At 46.1% G+C, this 19836-nt stretch overlaps 1 protein-coding gene across 9 annotated transcripts in view; it reads left to right on the top strand.

Moving 5' to 3' along the window:
* Positions 1-19836, top strand: part of SPTAN1 (spectrin alpha, non-erythrocytic 1) — a 457019-nt gene that overhangs the window by 224511 nt on the left and 212672 nt on the right. For all 9 annotated transcript variants that reach the window (XM_029611329.1, XM_029611328.1, XM_029611326.1 and 6 more), the window contains one exon: positions 4135-4283. In XM_029611329.1, the coding sequence (XP_029467189.1) occupies positions 4135-4283 (149 nt within the window). The remainder of the gene's footprint in view (positions 1-4134; positions 4284-19836) is intronic.

The following is a 19836-nucleotide window of genomic DNA, read 5'->3' on the forward strand; positions in this document are numbered from 1 at the left end:
CCATAGACTTTGAAAATGCCTTTGACATGGTGCATTGGCCATTTTTATTTATTTATTTTTTTATAATGAACAATTTTTATTGGATAATGCCAGATAAACAAGCCATATATTTGTCTTACAGCATGGGTTCCATAAAAACAGTTTCATTATCCAACATTTTTCCCCATCGTACCCTCCTCCCCCAACTCCACCATCCCCCCCCCCCACTATCGCCCAAGAAAACAACTTGTTAACATAGTACAGTTGTAACTGCATAACATGAATAAGAAACCATATCTGTAAGAAAGCAAATAAACATTATTCTTTGTTAAAGAACTGTAGCATATTTGTAACTAGTAAAAATAAAGATTATAACAAAACTAGTGTCCGGTTTCTTGTCAAGGCTAAGTGTTCCAAGATACAGTCATGTCAAGTCAAAGGGTATTGTCGTGTCCGGCTATGAGTGTGTAGCCATTGTGCAAAAGGGTTCCAAATTTTCCCATATTTAGTAAGTGAGTCTCGGCACCATGCCGAAATTTTTTCCATGGTTCTGATTCCCATTAATTTATTCACTACTAAGCTTTGGGGAGGTGTACCTTTTTTCTTCCACCACTGTGCCACCGCTAGCCTAGTGCACTAACCGCTTATGAGATATACAGAGATCATCATTTCCTGTCCCCAGGAGCCAGAACTCTGGAAATAGAGGTGGCTCTGTACCCAACATCTCCGTAGCCCAATCACGAATCTGTACCCAGAAAGCATGTATATGCGGACAAGATCACCACATATGCATAAATGATCGTATAACCTTCTCACATCTCCAGCATATGTCTGAAAAATTGGGGTACCATTGTGCCAGTTTATCAGGGCTTAGATACCAATGATATAACATTTTATACTCATTCTCAATCATAGCAGTGGACATAGAATGTCTCTCTAGGCCTTGAAAACAGGTATCCCCAACGTTCAGCGTCCCATATACCTCCCAAATCCTGTTCCCAGGCATGTAGGTACATAGCTGTATAAGTCCCCGGGCCATCTAGGAGTTTATATATTTTATACATTAATTTGGGAGGCATATTAGAAGCTATGCAGAAGCCTTCAAATAAAGAAGCACCTTTCATGAGGTCTCGGTGGACCTCCAGGTTTTGTAAAAAGTGCCTTAATTGGGCATACGCCAAAAAATCTAGTCTGTTTAAAGAATATTCACCTTCCAGTGTGAAGGATTTCATTAACCCTGCCGACCATACATGATATATCCGAAAAAGCCCTTTGGCCTCCCATCTTCTGGCCATTTTTATTTAGTACACTTCGGAAACTAAATTTCGGTCCCCATTTTCTAAATTGTTTACAACAACTATACACTAACTCCAGAGCCCGAGTGAAAGTGAATGGGACTTATTCAGAGACCTTTTCAATTAAGAGGGGGACGAGACAGGGATGCCCCCTGTCGCCCCTATTATTTGCATTATTTCTGGAACCACTAGCAGCTAAAATCAGAAATAATTCCCAGATTCGGGGCATAGAAGTGGTAGGGTTTCGGGGTTTAAGCTCAATGTCGACAAGTCAGAAATTCTGAATGTATCCGTTACCAGCGTGGACCTTCCTGGCCTCCAGGCATCATTCCCATTTCAGTGGGCTCGTAAGAAAATCTACTAAGTTATACATAATCTGTAAACCGTTATGATGGCTCTACCGAATGACGGTATATAAAACTCAATAAATAAATAAATAAAATACCTGGGGGTCTATAATCAGTAGTAACCCAGAAGAGTTGTATCAATTAAACTATCCCCCCTCATACATAAGATATTTGGAGATTTAGATCGCTGGTCCAAATTATATCTCTTATGGTTTGGAAGGATCTCCTCAATAAAAATGAATATTCTCCCACGTCTGGGATATCTATTCCAAGCCTTACCCATACACTTACCTTCTAAAAACCTCAAAAAATGACAAAAGCAAATTTTTTCTTACATTTGGAAAAGGCGGCCTCCAAGAGTTTCACAGAAGATCATGTTTCGACCTATGATACGAGGGGGGTTAGGCGTACCAAATCTAGACTGGTATTTTATGGCATCCCAAATGAGGGCGGTTATAGATTGGCACCGAAATAGCACACAGAAGCAATGGAGTGTTATAGAACAGGCATTAATAGGTACAATGCTCCTCAAGGCTCTCATATGGCAACCCAAGCGAACATGGTTAGCTCTAAAACAATTGCCACTCCAAGTTACAACCGCCTTAAAACATTGGGAGAAATGGAGGGCATCCCTAGTGGGAGATAGATGGTACTTCTATTCTTCTAGCCTTACTGCCAATGCTACACTCTTTCCTGGAGGTCAGCTGAATATTCTTTCGAGGTGGGAACTAAAAGGCATTAGAGAAATGGGTCACTTATGGCAAAAAGAAGCTATGATTCACTTTCAAGTACTTCATGAACAACATAATCTAACTCCTAATGATGTATTTGCATACTTACAAATTAGACCGTTTTTTTCATACTGAAAGGGTAGGGAATGATTTGAGATGGGGTAAAACACAACTGGAAAATTGGTGCGATCATGCAGACACACTCCAAAAAGGGATTTCACAGTTGTATAACTTTAATAAAGATCCTTCTACCAAACCGGTTTGGTAGAAGCATGGGAGACTGATATTGGCAAAAATCTATCTGAAGCCACCTGGGATACCATTTTCCATGTAGACAAAGAAAGGGTCTACATACACCACATTGCGAGAGAGCTACTATTAAGTGCTCCTCTGGTGGTATTATTCTCTGGATCGTCTCCACAAAATTGCAGCCACAAATGATCCCCATTGTTGGAAGGGTTGTGGACAGATAGGCACCTTCTACCATATGTGGTGGTCCTGTCCTAGAGTGTCAGATTATTGGAATTCTATTGAACTAATTTTACAGCAAATCCTTGCAGAGGAGATTTATTTAACTCCTGAAAATGCATTTTTGAACTTACCCATTGACACTATTCTGGAAAACAAAGTGGCCCATATGATTATAATCGTTGGTTGATGTGAACTCACATTACAGTGGAGATCTATGGATTTACTCTCTATGGACTCCTTACGGAATAGATTATGTAAACTTTGGAAGCTTTTACAGGGCATTCACCACTCAAACATCTCCACACACCAACAGTGACAGCTATGGCAACCCCTTGGTGACTGGCTGTCCAACCAAGACAAGCAGCATGACACAGCAACGGATGGGGTGGTGAATTAAAGATTAAACATAATCTATCTTCTTAATATGACCAAGACTTTTACAATGATGCCACTATTATGTTTTATGTTTTATCTTATGGTATATATTATACACTTTCCTACAGTTTACAGCCATGTCCATCAAGATTCATCGGTTTCTATTTGTTTCCTGTATGTCATTTTCATATTTCATACATACCAAGCACGAGTCTCTACTATTAGGATGATGCAAACTTCAAGCTTGGGAGGGCGGATCTAGAGGGGTGATATCTGAAGTATGTTATTGTTATCTGTTACGCTTTTTGGAATGTATACATTATATTATGCAGTTGTTATTGTGCATATACTGTTATTGTTAAACTGATGCAATAAAATATTAAAAAAAAAAAAAAGTTTCTTTTGGCTTAGAAGTCCTAAGAGTGAGTTTGGCAGCCTGATTGAGGGATAGCTTGGGTACATCACATGCATCTGAAAAGAAAGGGAGAAGTTTAGGTTTACCTGATAACTTTCTTTCCTTGAGTCCAGCCAGACCAGTCCAGGACCCTCTCTAGTCTGCCAAATGTGATTTTCATTTTTCAGGAAGAAGTTGTTACTATTTGTTTTTTATTAATGTGACAGTAATAAGTTCTTTATTGGTTGTTCAAGTACATTTTCATTCCTTTGTTTCTCTCTAGGCAGCCCCCTGGTTTGTGGGGGAGGGTGCTTTTGGTAAATATTTTCTTAGCTTGTTATAAGGAATTCTAGCAGGCTGAAGTCAGCATGGGAATCCTATAAAGAAGTCACATTCTCAAACTTGTTAGTCTGTCTCCATCTGCTGTTTGAGTACAAATCCATGTATCTTGATTGGTCTAGCTGGACTCAAGGAAAGGAAATTATCATGAAAGCCTAAATTTCTTCTTGGTTTTCAATTCCTCTTTTTTTTTTTCCCTTTAGGATTGGTGGAAAGTGGAGGTAAATGATCGTCAAGGCTTTGTGCCAGCTGCCTATGTGAAGAAACTGGATCCTGCACAATCTGCATCCCGTGAGAACCTTCTGGAGGACCAAAGCAGCATAGCATTGCGCCAAGAACAAAGTGATAACCAGTAAGACAAGATTTGGGCTGAAGTAATTCGTGACAGCTTATTTCTGCTTTCTAGAGCCAAAAAGAGGAACAATAGCTTGAAGATGTCTCAGCCATCTAAACTGTTTAGCATAATGCATTGCTAATTTTTCTTTCCTATGCACAAATTCTTTTCCTTTTTCTGATTGCTGAAGAAGTCAATAATATTTTTGACCCAAAGAATGACCTAGCTAAATTCTAAATGAATCCTTTCCTAGTGTGTAGCCAGATGGATTCAGGACCACTGGGTTTTGTGCTCCCCTGCTAGCAAATGGAGTTGGAGTCAGGTTTTAAAGCTGACGTCACCCTAGATATTTTTATTTATTTATTTAGATTTATATTCTGCTTTTCACACTTTTTTCAGCATTTCAAAGTGGATTACATTCAGGTACTGTAGGTACCTGCAGTGACCTCAGCCATTCAGTTTCTCCCAGGACAAACAGGATGGTAGTCCTCACATATGGGTGACATCATCAGATGGAGCCCTGTCATGGAATACTTTTGTCAAAGTTTCTAGAACTTTGACAAAAGTTCCCCCTTCAGTCTCTTTTTTTCCGCACAACAGTTGACTCGTGGTTTAGGAGCTCTGTGAGAAATTTCCTCACGGAAAAATTTGAAGTCCATCTTCGTTATTTCACGCTCCGTCTCCTCAAATGCTCAGTAAGTGTGTTTCCTGCAGTTTGCGGTCAGTTCCTGGCAGCATACCCCTCGGTGTCCGGCTACTGACTGCGCGCCACTTTTTGTCAACATGGCGACCAGGTTTAGAAAGTGCCCCGAGTGTCTGAGGACTATGTCCATAACAGACCCTCATAACGTATGTGTTTTGTGTCTCGGGCCTTCCCACGACATACGTCACTGTCCCAGTTGCCCACAAATGACCCCCAAAGGCTGTGCGCTTGACTGGAAAAGATGGAACATTTGTTTGCCTCAAAACGCTCTCCTCCATCGACTCCGGTACAGAGTGCACTGAGCTGATGAGGTCCATCTACCTCAGTCGCCCTGCCAGGAAGACCGTGGAGCGGGTGACCATCTGTCACAGACGTCCACCCATTCTCAGACATCTGTGTCATTGTCCTCGGTGCCAGAGAAAAACCGGACCGAGCACCGTGGGAAATACTGGCACAGACGTGCATCCCTGCCCGGTGCCGGCACTGATACCACAATGGCATCGACTTCCACCGAGCCGCCTGTGAAGAGGGCCCGAGGAGAGGAGCCCCAATCCTCCTCTGGACCCAGGACCCCGTGGTGTTCCTCACCGATATTGGTGCCGGGTACTGAGCCTCCATAGACTCCTGTGGAGACTCCAGTAATGCCTAGCCTGCCTCCTGCCTCAGGCGCAGTGTTATCCACACCAGCCTTCAGGGAGGATTTGGACAGACTGGGCCACCAGGCAGTGCTGAATGCCCTCTGGGACTTCCAATTGCCAACGGCGCCGGCCCCCATACCGGCACCGGAACCGGCACCCTCGATGTTTGCACCACTCCTGAAGCGCTTGGACACCCTCATTGGTGCCCTACCGACTCAACCTGTGCCATCGGACACGCTGGCACAGAGTCAACCATCGATGCCTCCACAGATCCCAATTCCCATTCCACATACTTTGGAGGAGAAAGAGGCGGCCTCTGGCCCAGTCCCTGCACGGGACCCACTGATGCCGGAACCCATTCCAGGGCCATCAGGTTTATCGGTACCTAGGCGCACCTCATTTACCTCAGTGCCCTCGATGCCAGCACCGCCTCCTTCGATACCGGTGCCGCCTGCCTCTATGCCGCCTCGCCATCCATCGATGCCACCTTCCCGCCCTCTCGGGTTTGCTGATTTTCCTCTCTCTGGAGGGTGGGTGAAGGGGGAGACTCCCTATGAACCATGGGAGGATGCATCCTCTGACCATTCCTCACAAGATTCTGAGGAACTTCTCTCGGAGCCTTCACCCCCAGAAGAAAGGCGTAGTTCTCCTCCGGAAGACCTCTCCTTTTCCAGCTTTGTCAAGGAGATGGCTGAAACTATCCCATTAATTTTATTATTTATTTATTTAACAGCTTTTACTATACCGGTGTTCGTGCGGGCACATCGCGCCGGTTTACAATAAACTTGAGAAAGGAGGAAAATTACAAAAAACAGGGAGCGGGTGAGGGAGCAGGTGAGAAAAGGGGCGGGAGTGGGGGGGATAGAAAGAGGAGGAAGGGATAGCAGCTAAGAAAGTAGAGAAGAGTAACTGTAATTGAGGTGGAGGTATTTACAGGAGGAGGTATTTACAGCAGGAGGGCTGCAAAGAGGGATAATTCGAGAAACTAAAGAAACTTATTTACATTGTACATTCTATACCTTGTACCTTATTTACAGCAGAAAGAAGCTACAATTAACTTATGTCAAGCCAAATCAGGTGTTATCCCAGGACAAGCAGGATGCTAGTCCTCACATATGGGTGACGTCACTGAACGGAGCCCAGGCGGGAAAGCTTTCTGTCAAAGTTTCTAGAAACTTTTGACTGGCCCTGTGAGGCCACTGAGCATGCTCGGCATGCTATGATATTCTCTGCCATAGGTGTCTCTCTTCAGTCTTCACTTTTCCACGCTGCCGTTCGCACCGCGGACTGATAGCCCTCAGTTGGGAATCTCTTTTTGAATGAAAAGTCAATTTTCTTTCAATATTCTCTGTCACGGGAAAGTCTCTGCCTCGCCGGCTGGTGAGTACTATCTGTAATAATAATTTTCGGCTGAAAATTTTTACACACGCACACACACACGTTCGTTTCATCGACGGCCGTCGATCGAAAATGGCGACCGGGTTCAAAAAATGTCCGGTATGTAACCGAAATATGTCCATCACCGATCCGCATTTGGAGTGTGTATTGTGCCTCGGGGAACAACACGACGTCAACACATGTACCAAATGCGCAGAAATGACAGCCAAGGGAAGAAAAGCCAGACAAGAGAAAATGGAACACCTATTTTCTCTTCAGTTAATCCCTTCTCCCTCAAAAGCACTGAGGTCGTCTCCGGCGGGAGCGACAAAGAAAGTTTTACTGAAGAAACCGCGTCCGGATGGCTCCGGTGACCGTCCATCTTCGCCATCATCTGTGATCTCCACAAAATCGACAGACCGTTCCAAAGTCAAACATCGCCATCGACATCGATCATCGTCCGCATCGGTGTCCCAGGACAAGTCGATGCCAAAGCGGCCTAAACATCAAGATACGCCGGTGGTGGGGCCTTCACAGTCACCACGACCTACGACGTCATCAATGGACATCGCGGCACTGCCACCGCATACACCATCAGTGTCTTCACAGCCAGAATTGTCTACACTTATTAGACAAGCTGTCTTACAAGCTCTACAGGAGCAACAAATTCCGACAGGCTTGTCGATGCTGACCTCAGGGTCGATGCCGATACCCTCGGTGTCGATGCCGATACCTCCACCGTCAGTGCCCATACCTCCACCGTCAGTATCGATGCCGATGTTTTTTCCTACAACATCGATGCCGGTGATAACACAGATGACTACAATATCTTTTCTTCCAAAATCCTCGACGGGATTCATCACCACAACACCGAGGCTCCAAACACAATCCACATCGATGTTATTTCAGATTCCATCGATGATTCCATCGACAGCATCCCTGCCACCACCGGATCAACCTACAGAAATACAAGATGAGGCTTTTTACCGTCGCCTCCTACAAAGGTACCAGAATGTCATCGACAATTTACCACCTATCACCCCAAGAACATCTTCAGAAACTTTCATTGATGATCCTCAACCTGGGCCTTCAGGACTTCATGTCCCACCAGCACCAACAACCCAGTCAACTTATAGAGAAGATTCAGAAGACTCCTGGGATAATGAACCCTCTCAATTTTCTTCAGAGGAATTCATGTCTAACCCTTCTTCACCTGACAGAAGGAAGAAGTCACCCCCAGAAGATCTTTCCTTCTCATCATTCATACAAACTGTCTGATTCCATCCCATTTAAGTTGACTTCCGAGGAGGACACAAGAGCACAAACGCTTGAAGTGTTAGTTTGTGGATCCACCCAAACAGGTATTAGCAGTACCTGTACATGAAGTCTTACTGGATCTTCAAAAGAGAATCTGGGAACACCCAGCTTCAATCCCTGCAGTCAACAAAAGAGTGGAAACCACCTACATCGTTCAGCCAGCTCCAGGATACCAAAAGCAACAATTGCCACACCAGTCTGTTGTAGAATCAGCACAGAAAAAATCTAAGCGTGTGCGCCCACATTCCTCCATCCCACCAGGCAGGGAGCACAGGTTCCTGGACACAATGGGTAAGAAGATTTACCAGAGTTCCATGCTGAGTGCAAAAATATCTGCATATCAGCTATACATAACTCAACATCAGAGAAATCTCTGGAAAGAGATGGAACAATACATCACTTCTCTACCCACACAATTTCAAGAACCTGCTCAAGCAATCATATCAAAAGGTCTTGAAGCAGGGAAACACGAAGTAAGAGCAGTGTATGATAACTTTGAAACTGCTTCAAGATCAGCAGCAGCAGGAATCACTGCTCGCCGGTGGGCCTGGCTCAAAGCATCTGACCTCAGGCTTGAGGTACAAGATAAGCTGCTTGACCTTCCTTGTCTTGGGGACAATCTCTTTGGAGATAAAATTCAAGAGGCGGTACAACAGCTGAAAGATCACACAGAGACACTTAAACAACTGTCTCAAACCCCTCAAGAACCTGCTAACCAAACTTCTCGTCGTCCTCCACGTAGAGATGTGAGACGCTCTTATTACAGACCTCGCAGGTATTACCAACAAGCAAATAGGGGTAGATCTACCAGGCCAACACAACGCTCCCAAGCCAGACAACCCAGACCGGCTCATCCACAACCGCCTGCACAGACAGGGCCTGCAACAGGCTTTTGAGAACTACACCAGAGGACAAATTCAGCCTTGCAATCCCAAGCCAAATCTTCCAGTGGGAGGCAGAATATCCCTCTTCCACACAAATTGGCAAAATATAACCTCAGATCAATGGGTTCTTTCCATAGTCGCCCGAGGTTACAAACTAAATTTCACCTCCGTTCCTCCAGAATGTCCACCAACATTCTGCCAACAACAAAATTCTCAACTTCCTCAATTACAAACAGAATTATCCACCCTTCTGAGATCCAAGGCCATTCAACCAGTGCCCAGGACACAGAAGGGCAGAGGATTCTACTCCAGATATTTCCTCATTCCAAAGAAAACCGGAGGCCTAGTCCAATTCTAGGCCTCAGAAATCTTAACAAATTTCTAAAGAAAGAAAAATTCAGAATGGTTTCTCTAGGCACCATACTTCCACTTCTTCAAGCAAGGGACTGGCTTTGTTCTCTGGATCTTCAAGATGCTTATGCTCACATTTCAATATACCCTCCTCATCGCAAGTACCTGCGCTTCAGGGTGTACTCCATCAACATTACCAATACAGAGTTCTACCATTTGGACTAGCATCTGCTCCAAGAGTCTTCACCAAATGTCTAGCAGTAATAGCAGGACACTTGCACAAAGAAGGTGTCCATGTTTTTCCATATCTAGACGACTGGCTCATAAAGAGTCCATCACAAAAAGGTGCAATAACGTCTCTCAACCGGACAATTACTCTACTTCATTCCATGGGGTTTCTCATCAATTATCAAAAATCCCATCTTACTCCAACTCATCTACTTCAATTCATAGGAGCAGAATTGAACACAGATCTAGCAAAGGCCATTCTACCTATAGAACGAGCAGAGGCCCTCATTCTACTAGCAAAGTCCATTTCCTTAATGACACGAACCACAGCTCATCAGTTTCTCATACTGCTAGGTCACATGGCCTCCACAGTTCATGTTACTCCTATGGCAAGGCTAGCCATGCGAGTTACCCAATGGACTTTAAGGTCACAATGGATTCAAGCCATTCAATGACTTCACTATCCAATTCAAGTGACCCACCAACTAAGATCATCTCTACTTTGGTGGACCAACCAGGACAACCTGTGCAAAGGCCTACCTTTCCAACAACCAGTCCCAGAGATTACTTTAACTACAGATGCATCCACCTTGGGATGGGGAGCTCATGCAGACAATCTCCACACTCAAGGGACTTGGACAAAACTCGAAGCGACATATCAAATCAATTTTCTGGAGCTTCGAGCGATACGTTATGCACTACATGCATTCCAGGACTGCCTTTCACACAAGACTATTCTCATCCAAACAGACAACACAGTTGCCATGTGGTACATCAACAAACAGGGAGGTATGGGCTCGTATCTCCTTTGTCAAGAAGCTGCACAAATTTGGGGCTGGGCCCTGAATCATTCAATGTTCCTACGAGCCACTTATCTGGCAGGCATACACAATGTAGTGACGGATCGACTGAGTCGTCAATTCCAACCACACGAATGGTCCCTGGATACTGCAGTAGCAACCAGGATATTTCAACGTTGGGGTCAACCAACAATAGACCTCTTTGCTTCACCTCTGAATTACAAAGTGGACAAGTTCTGTTCACTACACAAACAGAACAACCAGCCAGCCAAGGACGCCTTTGCTCGCCCTTGGAACTCAGGCCTTCTATACGCGTATCCTCCAATACCGCTTATAACCAAAACTCTAGTGAAGCTACAGCAAGACACAGGGACCATGATACTCATAGCCCCGTATTGGCCTCGACAAGTATGGTTTCCCACACTCCTAGACCTCTCAGTCAGGGATCCAATTCGTCTGGGAGTAGCTCCCACTCTCATAACTCAGGATCAGGGCCGGTTGCGCCATCCCAACCTTCAGTCCCTATCCCTGACAGCATGGATGTTGAAAGCTTGATATTACAACCACTCAATCTTTCATCCCATATATCTCAAGTGCTTATAGCTTCACGTAAACCTTCCACAAGAAAAAATTATTCTTCTAAATGGAAGAGATTCACTTTGTGGTGCTCAGCAAAAGATATAAATCCTTTCACTTGCCCCACACCTTCTCTATTAGAATACTTACACCATCTTTCGAACTCTGGTCTCCAGACTTCATCTGTACGAGTACATTTAAGTGCAATCTCTGCTTACCATAACAAGATAGGAGATGCCCCTATTTCCACACAACCTCTCGTAAGTAGATTTATGAGAGGTTTAACTCACCGTAAACCACCAATTCGGAAACCCATCCCAAGCTGGGACCTGAATTTGGTTCTAACAAGACTTATGCGTTCTCCTTTCGAACCCATCGACACTTGTAATCTTAAATTTCTCACCTGGAAGACTATCTTCCTCATAGCTGTCACTTCAGCTAGAAGAGTTAGTGAGTTACAAGCACTTGTCACATACGAACCTTATACAAAATTCCTACATGACAGAGTGGTTCTCCGTACACATCCTAAATTCCTTCCCAAGGTGGTTACAGAATTCCACTTGAACCAATCCATAAATTTACCCACATTTTTTCCAAGGCCTCATTCCCATCCAGGGGAAACAGCCTTACACACCTTGGACTGTAAGCGTACACTTGCTTTCTACTTAAATCGTACTGCAGTCCACAGACAATCCTCTCAACTTTTTGTTTCTTATGATCCAAACAAACCGGGTAAAGCAGTGGGTAAACATACTCTATCCAATTGGATAGCAAATTGCATAGAGTTCTGCTATGAACAAGCAGGCCTTCCTCTTCAAGGGCGAGTAAAGACACATTCAGTAAGAGCAATGTCAACTTCAGTAGCACATTTTCGTTCAGTGCCAATACTAGACATATGCAGGGCAGCAACATGGACTTTTCACACTTTTGCAGCCCACTACTGCTTGGACAAAGAAGGAAGACAAGATTCAGCCTACGGACAATCTATCTTAAAGAACTTGTTTCCAGTTTAATCCCAACTCCTTCTACATCCAATGTTCTGTGATCTTCGGCTGACTCATTCAACAACAATACTTCACTGTTGCCTCAATACAACATGATTCAGCCTCTAGCTCGCTATTCACCCATATGTGAGAACTAGCATCCTGCTTGTCCTGGGATAAAGCAAAATTGCTTACCTTGTAATAGGTGTTATCCCAGGACAGCAGGATGTAGTCCTCACAGAACCCACCCACCACCCCACGGAGTTGGGCCTCATACCTTTATTATTTTATTTTTGCTAACGCTTATGCTATATAACAGACTGAAGAGAGACACCTGTGGCAGAGAATATCATAGCATGCCGAGCATGCTCAGTGGCCTCACAGGGCCAGTCAAAAGTTTCTAGAAACTTTGACAGAAAGCTTTCCCGCCTGGGCTCCGTTCAGTGATGTCACCCATATGTGAGGACTACATCCTGCTGTCCTGGGATAACACCTATTACAAGGTAAGCAATTTTGCTGTATATATGTTAGGGAGAGATCCATGGGAAAGTACAGGAAAATGCGGTGGGGGGGGGGGAGGCAGGGGGATTGTCTACGGGGGGATGGTTTCAGGGTAGGCCTGTCTGAAGAGCCAGGTCTTGATGCCTTTTTTGAAAGTGGGCAGGGAGGGTTCAAGACGGAGGTGTGTGGGGAGTGAGTTCCAGAGGGCGATGATGAAGGCTCTTGCCCTGGTGGTGGAGAGATGTGCTGTCTTAAGGGGGGGTGTGTGTAGGGTGCCTGCTAGGGTGGATCTTGTGGGGCGATGGGAAATGTGAAAGTGGGGCATTTTCTTAAGCCAGGCGGAGTTGCTTTTGTAGAGAATGTTGTGAAGTATGGTTAGGGTTTTGTATTGGGAGCGGAAGTGGATGGGTAGCCAATGCAGATCTACAAGAATGGGAGTAATATGCTCTCTTTTGCGTGTATTAGTTAGGATTCTTGCCATGGCGTTCTGTGCGGTTTGATGGTGGAGTAAGGGAGGCCTAGCAACAGGGCGTTGCAGTAGTCCACTTTGGAAAATATGGTGGACTGTAGGACTAAACGGAAGTCAGGAGTATGGAGTAGTGGCCTGAGATTTTTAAGGATCTGGAGTTTGTAGAATCCTGCTTTAAGCAGGGACTTGATGTGTGGCTTGAAGTTGAGGTGTTGGTCGAGTGTGACTCCCAGGTCTCTTACAGAGGGGGGTAGGGCGTGGGTGAGGGTGAGGGTGGAGAGGGTTGCCGTGGCGGAGGAGGCGTGTTCAGGTTGCTTGGATATGAAGAGTAATTCGGTTTTGGTTGCATTAAGTGCAAGGTGTAGGTTGGCTAATAGGGAGTTGATGGTGGCTAGGCAGGATTCCCAGAAGAGGATGGTTTCATTGAGCGTTTTTCGAATGGGGATGAGAACTTGCACATCGTCAGCATATAAAAAGATGTCCAGGCCTAGGTTTGAGAGTAATTTGCAGAGGGGTAGGAGGTAGATATTGAAAAGGGTGGAGGAAAGGGAGGAGCCCTGGGGGACGCCTTGCATGAGAGGAACGTGAGCGGATTCAAAGTTATCAAGTTTTATAAGGTATTCTCTGTTTGCAAGGTAAGAGGCAAACCAGTCTAGTGCTGTGTCGGCAATGCCTATCTCTGCCAAGCGGGTGAGAAGGATCTTATGATTGACAGTGTCAAAGGCTGCCGATATATCCAGTAAGGCAAGTAAAAAGGATTTACCTTGGTCAAGACTGATAAGTATGGTGTCAGTTATAGCTAGAAGGAGATTTTCGGTGTTGCGGCCTTTCCGGAAACCAAATTGTGAAGGGTGTAGGAGGTTGTGTTCCTCGAGGTAGTTGGTGAGCTCGAGTTTCAACTGGTAAAGGAGGAAGACGCTCTCCACAAAATGTTGGAAGTCTTACAATTCGTAGATGCTCCAAAAGAGGTAATGGCGATACCAGTGCACGAAGTTCTTCTCGACCTCTTGCACCGCCTGTGGGATCATCCAGGTACTGTACCTCCAGTCAATAGCAAAACAGATGCCACGTACCTCGTTCAACAAGCCCCAGGTTTTCAGAAGAGCCAATTGCCCCACCATTCTGTAGTGGTGGAATCAGCCCAAGAGAAGGCTAAAAGATCCCGTCCACACTCCTCTGCTCCTCCTGGAAAGGAACAGAAGGCATTGGATGCATTAGGGTGCAGAGTTTTTCAAGGGTCCATATTAATAGCTCGGATAGCAGTGTACCAACTATACATGACCCACTATAATAGGAATCTCTGGAAGCAAGTCCAGGAACTACCACAGCAGTACCAGGAGACCTTAAAAAAGGGTTGGAAGCTGGTAATCACGAGGTCAGAGCAGCCTATGACTCTTTCAAAACAGCATCCAGAGTTTCGGCAGTGGGCATCAGTGTTAAGACGCTGGGCCTGGCACATGGCCTCAGACCTACGCCCAGAGGTGCAGGACTAATTAGATCTCCCGTGTACAGGAGAAAACCTGTTTGGGGACAAGATCCAGGACGCAGTGGCCCAGCTTAAAGACAATCATGACACCCTGTGTCAACTGTCACCTCAGATGCCCCTACTGTAGCCCGTAGGGACACACAGGACACTAGAAAACAATTTTATAGACCACGTAGGTACTATCCTCCTACGTCCCGTGCTTGGACAGCTCGGGCCCCTCAGAGAGGGCATACCCGGAGAACTAAGACCCGAGGAATACGATGACATTATTGACCCCGGTCCCCTTTTCTCCTCCTGTACATATGTTTTTGAGTAGTACTATATTTCAGTTAAATTAAGCCTTGTTTTCTCTGTAAGTTTCCGAAGTGGTTTTATGTTAGTTCTCTATTGTTATTTGTTCCAATGTATAATAAATAAATAAATACCCACCAACCGAGGAGTCCTAGACTGCAGCCAGCTCCCCAAGCTGGACCTGCAGCTGGATTTTGACTCCTATCCAGAGAGCAGCAGCCACCCCCCCTGATTCCACAGTCCAGTCCACCAGTGGGAGGCCACCTCTGCCACTTCGGAACCAATTGGCGCCCAGTTACCATAGACCGATGGGTACTGTCCATCATAACCCATGGTTACCATCTAAATTTTTCAGCTGTACCTCTGGACTCCCCACCCATTCCTGCATGGAACCGGGACAATCACACAGTCCTTCTCGAGTCAGAGCTTTCAACCCTTCTGCATGCCAGGGCCGTAGAACCAGTTCCCTCAACTCAGCAGGGGAGAGGGTTCTACTCCCAGTATTTTCTAATCCCAAAAAAGACCGACGGCCTCCGACCTATTCTAGATCTTTGTGCCTTAAACAGATTTCGCCACAAAACAGTTCAGAATGGTGTCCCTGGGCACCATGCTCCCTCCCCTATAGTAAGAGGGATTGGCTCTGCTCTCTGGATCTTCAAGACGCTTATGCCCATATTGCAATCTTTCCTACTCATCGCAAATACCTGCGATTTGTAGTGTGACACGGGCACTATCAATTCAAGGTACTGCCATTCGGCCTTGCCTCGGTGCCCTGAATGTTCACAAAATGCCTGGCAGTTGTGGCAACACAGTTACACCGCAAGGGCATCCATGTCTTTCCTTATCTGAACGATTGGCTCATACAAAGCCCGTCCAGACGAGGAGCCCTCTACTCCCTCCGCCTCACCATATGACTTCTACACTTATTGGGATTTCTGATAAACTACCCGAAATCCCACTTGACACCATCTCACCATCTATCCTTTATTGGAGCAGATCTGGACACCACTGTGACCAAGGGGTTCCTACCCAACGAACGCGCAAACATGCTGTCCAACCTCGCCAGCTCGATCCGCCATAGACAAGCAGCCTCGGCTCGCCAACTACTCACATTGCTAGGTCATATGGCGTCAATGGTCCTTGTCACCCCCAATGGCATGCCTAGCCATGAGAGTGACGCGATCGACCCTAAGATCTCAGTGGAACCAGGCAACTCAGCCACTCTCATCCCTTGTCCACATAACCAACCAGCTTCGTTTATCCTTTGCCTGGTGGACGCACAAGGCCAACTTGCAAAAAGGTCTTCCCTTCCAGCAATCAGCTCCTCAGGTGACCTTGAACAGGGATGCCTCCAACCTAGGTTGGGGAGCCCATGTTGAAGGCCTGCAAACCCAAGGGATTTGGACAAACGCCGAAGCAACCTGTCAGATCAACTTTCTAGAGCTTCGAGCAATGCGGTACGCCCTTTATGCATTCTGGGACTGCCTGTCAAACAAGGTCGTCTTGAAGACAACCAAGTAGCAATGTGGTACCTGAACAAACAGGGGGGCACGAGCTCTTACCTGCTCTGTCAAGAGGCGGTGCAGATTTTGGCATGGGCCACTAGATCCCTTTGTAGCGAGCAGAATCTTCTGCTGGTGGGGTCAGCCAGACATCGATCTCTTTGCGTCCAAGCACAACCAAAAAGTAGACCGGTTCTGCTTCCTACACAGGGACCAGAAATTCCCAGCCGTGGATGCCTTCACCCATCCCTGGACTACAGGTCTCCTATACACGTACCCTCCGATTCCGCTAATAAGACTCTCGTGAAACTACAGCAGGACTGAGGCTCAATGATACTCATAGCCCCTTACTGGCCACGCCAAGTCTGGTTTCCCATTCTTCTCGACCTCTCTGTCCAGGAACCAATTTGCCTGGGCACGGCACCCAACCTCATTACACAGAATCACGGCAAGTTGTGCCACCCAAACCTTCAGATCCTGTCTCTGACAGCCTGGATGTTGAAAGGTTGATACTACAGCCTCTCAACCTTTCTAGTAACATCTCTCATGTCCTAGTAGCTTCACAAAGCCTTCTACATGAAAGTCTTATCGTTCTAAGTGGAAGAGATTTACCTTGTGGTACACGCAGAAAGGCTTTGATTCCTTTTCTTGCCCCACGCCACAACTCCTAGACTATCTCTGGCACCTCTCGGAATCTGGTCTCCAGACATCCTCCATACAAGTACACCTGAGTGCCATTTCTGCTTACCATCGAGGAATAGGGGACACCCTGATATTGGCTCAACCCCATGTGGGTCGTTTTATGAGAGGCTTACTATAGCTTAAGCCTCCATTACGCTACCAGTCGTGGCCTGGGACCTCAACGTGGTACTTGCACAGCTCATGCATCCTACATTTGAGCCCCTGCACTCCTGCGAACTCGGATACCTCACATGGAAAGTCATTTTCCTAGTAGCTATTACATCCGCTCGCAGGGTCAGTAAGTTGCAGGCCCTTGTAACCTACTCGCCCTATACAAGGTTCCTCCATGACCGGATGGTTCTCTGCACTCACCCTAAATTCCTACCTAAGGTGGTAACTGACTTCCACTGAAACCAGTCTATTGTCTTGCCCACTTTCTTTCCAAGGCCTCACACTCACCCAGGTGAGTGAGCTCTGCACACCTTGGACTGTAAGTGTGCGCTTGCCTTTTACTTAAACTGCACCGCAGTCCACAGGAAGTCCACCCAACTCTTTGTTTCTTTTGTCAAAAACAAACTTGGAGTTGTGGTGGGCTAGCAGACTCTCTCCAACTGGTTGATTGACTGCATTGCATTCTGCTACTAGCAAATAGGCTTTCCACTTGAGAGACGAGTGAAGGCGCACTTAGGGCCATGGCAGCGTCAGTAGCACACTGCTGTTCAGTACCGATTGCCGACATCTGTAGGGCCGCGACGTGGAGCACTCTCTATACCTTCACAGCCCACTACTGTCTCGACAATGCTGGTCGGCAAGACACAGTCTTTGGCCAGTCTGTCCTACGGAATTTATTCCCAGTGTTAAAACCTAACTTGTTCTACCTAGGCCCACTGTGAATTTCAGGCTGCCTCTTGGTTGCCAACAGCATCCCAGTTCTGCCTGTTGCACATTTTTGGGTGTTCGTTGAACCGCTATGTTCTAAGGCAGCCTGTAGCTTGCTATTCATCCATCTGTGAGGACTACCATCCTGCTTGTCCTGAGAGAAAGCAGAGTTGCTTACCTGTAATAGGTGTTCTGCCAGGACAGCAGGCTGTTAGTCCTCACGAAACCCGCCCGCCACCCCGCGGACTTGGGTTCGATACGGTTTTCTTATTTTATTTTTTGCTACAAACGAGACTGAAAGGGGGACCCCTGTGTGGCCACAGGGTTAGTGGCATGCTCAGTGTGCCAGTCAAAGTTCTAGAAACTTTGACAAAAGTATTCCGTGACAGAGCTCCATCTGATGTCACCCTAGCATCCTGCTGTCCTGTGAGAACACTTGTTACAGGCAAGCAACTCTGCTATCTCTACGTCTCCTAGCAGATGTGGATTGTTTTCCCTATCAGGAACACAGTACTCTTTAGAAGAGGACATTTTACCTTTAAATTGGAGAAAGATCAAGCCCCGCTCTCCTGCGGTGATACCTAATGGTCCCTCCCCCAGTTGAGAATTATTGAGGTGATTTCTGAGATCCATTAGAGGTGTGCCTTGGTCCGATAGCCGGTTCCCGGCGTGGACTTTTCTGCTGAAGCAGCTGAAAGGCAGCGGGTACAGGAAGCCATCGGATGATGTCACCCACATGTGAGGACTAACATCCTGCTGTCCTAGGAGAACACCTGTTACAGGTAAGCAACTGCGCTTAATCCCTATGCTTTTTGTTAGGAGTAGTAGCTACTGTTCCATGCAGGTTACCCCCATGCACCCTTTTCTTCATTTACACTTCTAGCCTTTAAGGATTCACAGTGTTTATCCTATGCCTTTTTTTAAATTCATTTACTGTTTTCATCCTCACTAACTCTTTCAGAATGTCATTCTAGGCATCCACCACCCTCTACATGAAGCAGTATTTCCTCATGCTGTTTCTGCTTACCCCCACTCCCCCCCCCCCCCCCCAAGCAGTTCAAACACACAGCTTCTCTTAGAGAGGCTTTTGAGATACAGTTAAAATCTCCATCATTTCTCTGAAAAACTAATCAGGTCTCTGCTACATCTTTGAAGTGTCTAGAACAGCTTTCAGACTCTGATTTAAGGGTTCATGCCTTCTATGAATCTCTTTCACTAATAGTTTTTCATGGATCCATTGAATTACCATCAGATTCATGCCTGGAGCCAGCAAGAAGGACAACACCTCCAGAAGATATTTCATATCCCCTACTTATTCAAAAGATAGCTCAGGCAATTCCTTTCAGTTCCACAAGGGTTTTTCCTCTTCTAGACTGAAGGAGTGGAGGAACAGCCTAGTAGTTAGCAGGCTGAGAACCAGGGAAACCAAGATTCAAATCCCACTGCTTGTGACCTTGGGCAAGTATCTTCACCCCCCCCCCCCCCCCCCCATTACTTCAGGGTCAAACCTAGGGGCCAATGCAATTAAAACACGCAGAAAGTGGGTGCTGAGGCACCTCTCCTGGGAGCGCCATGCTATATTCTAATTAGGGGTCGCTCTGTCAAGGAGCCGCTAGCGCCTCCTTCAGTGTGTGCCCAGGAGAGGCCGGCTGTCCGTGGCTGTCCGCCAGTTAAGAAAACGGATGCTGAATTTATCAGCCTCTGTTTTCCTAACCGGCTCGCAGCCACAGGTTCAGAAAATGGATGCTGGTTAACTGAGCGTCTGTTTCCCGAACCTGACCGCCGGCACTTTTTAAAAACTTTTTTTTTGTTTAAATCTTTCACTATTACTTTCGCCACATGTTGGATGCGCATTGTGGAGGCGCTAATTCCCTTAATATTTCCTAGCACAAAGCCAGGTTATGC

This window comes from Rhinatrema bivittatum, chromosome 8 (genome assembly GCF_901001135.1).
Source record: "Rhinatrema bivittatum chromosome 8, aRhiBiv1.1, whole genome shotgun sequence".
In the NCBI taxonomy this organism is placed as follows: Eukaryota; Metazoa; Chordata; class Amphibia; order Gymnophiona; family Rhinatrematidae; genus Rhinatrema; species Rhinatrema bivittatum.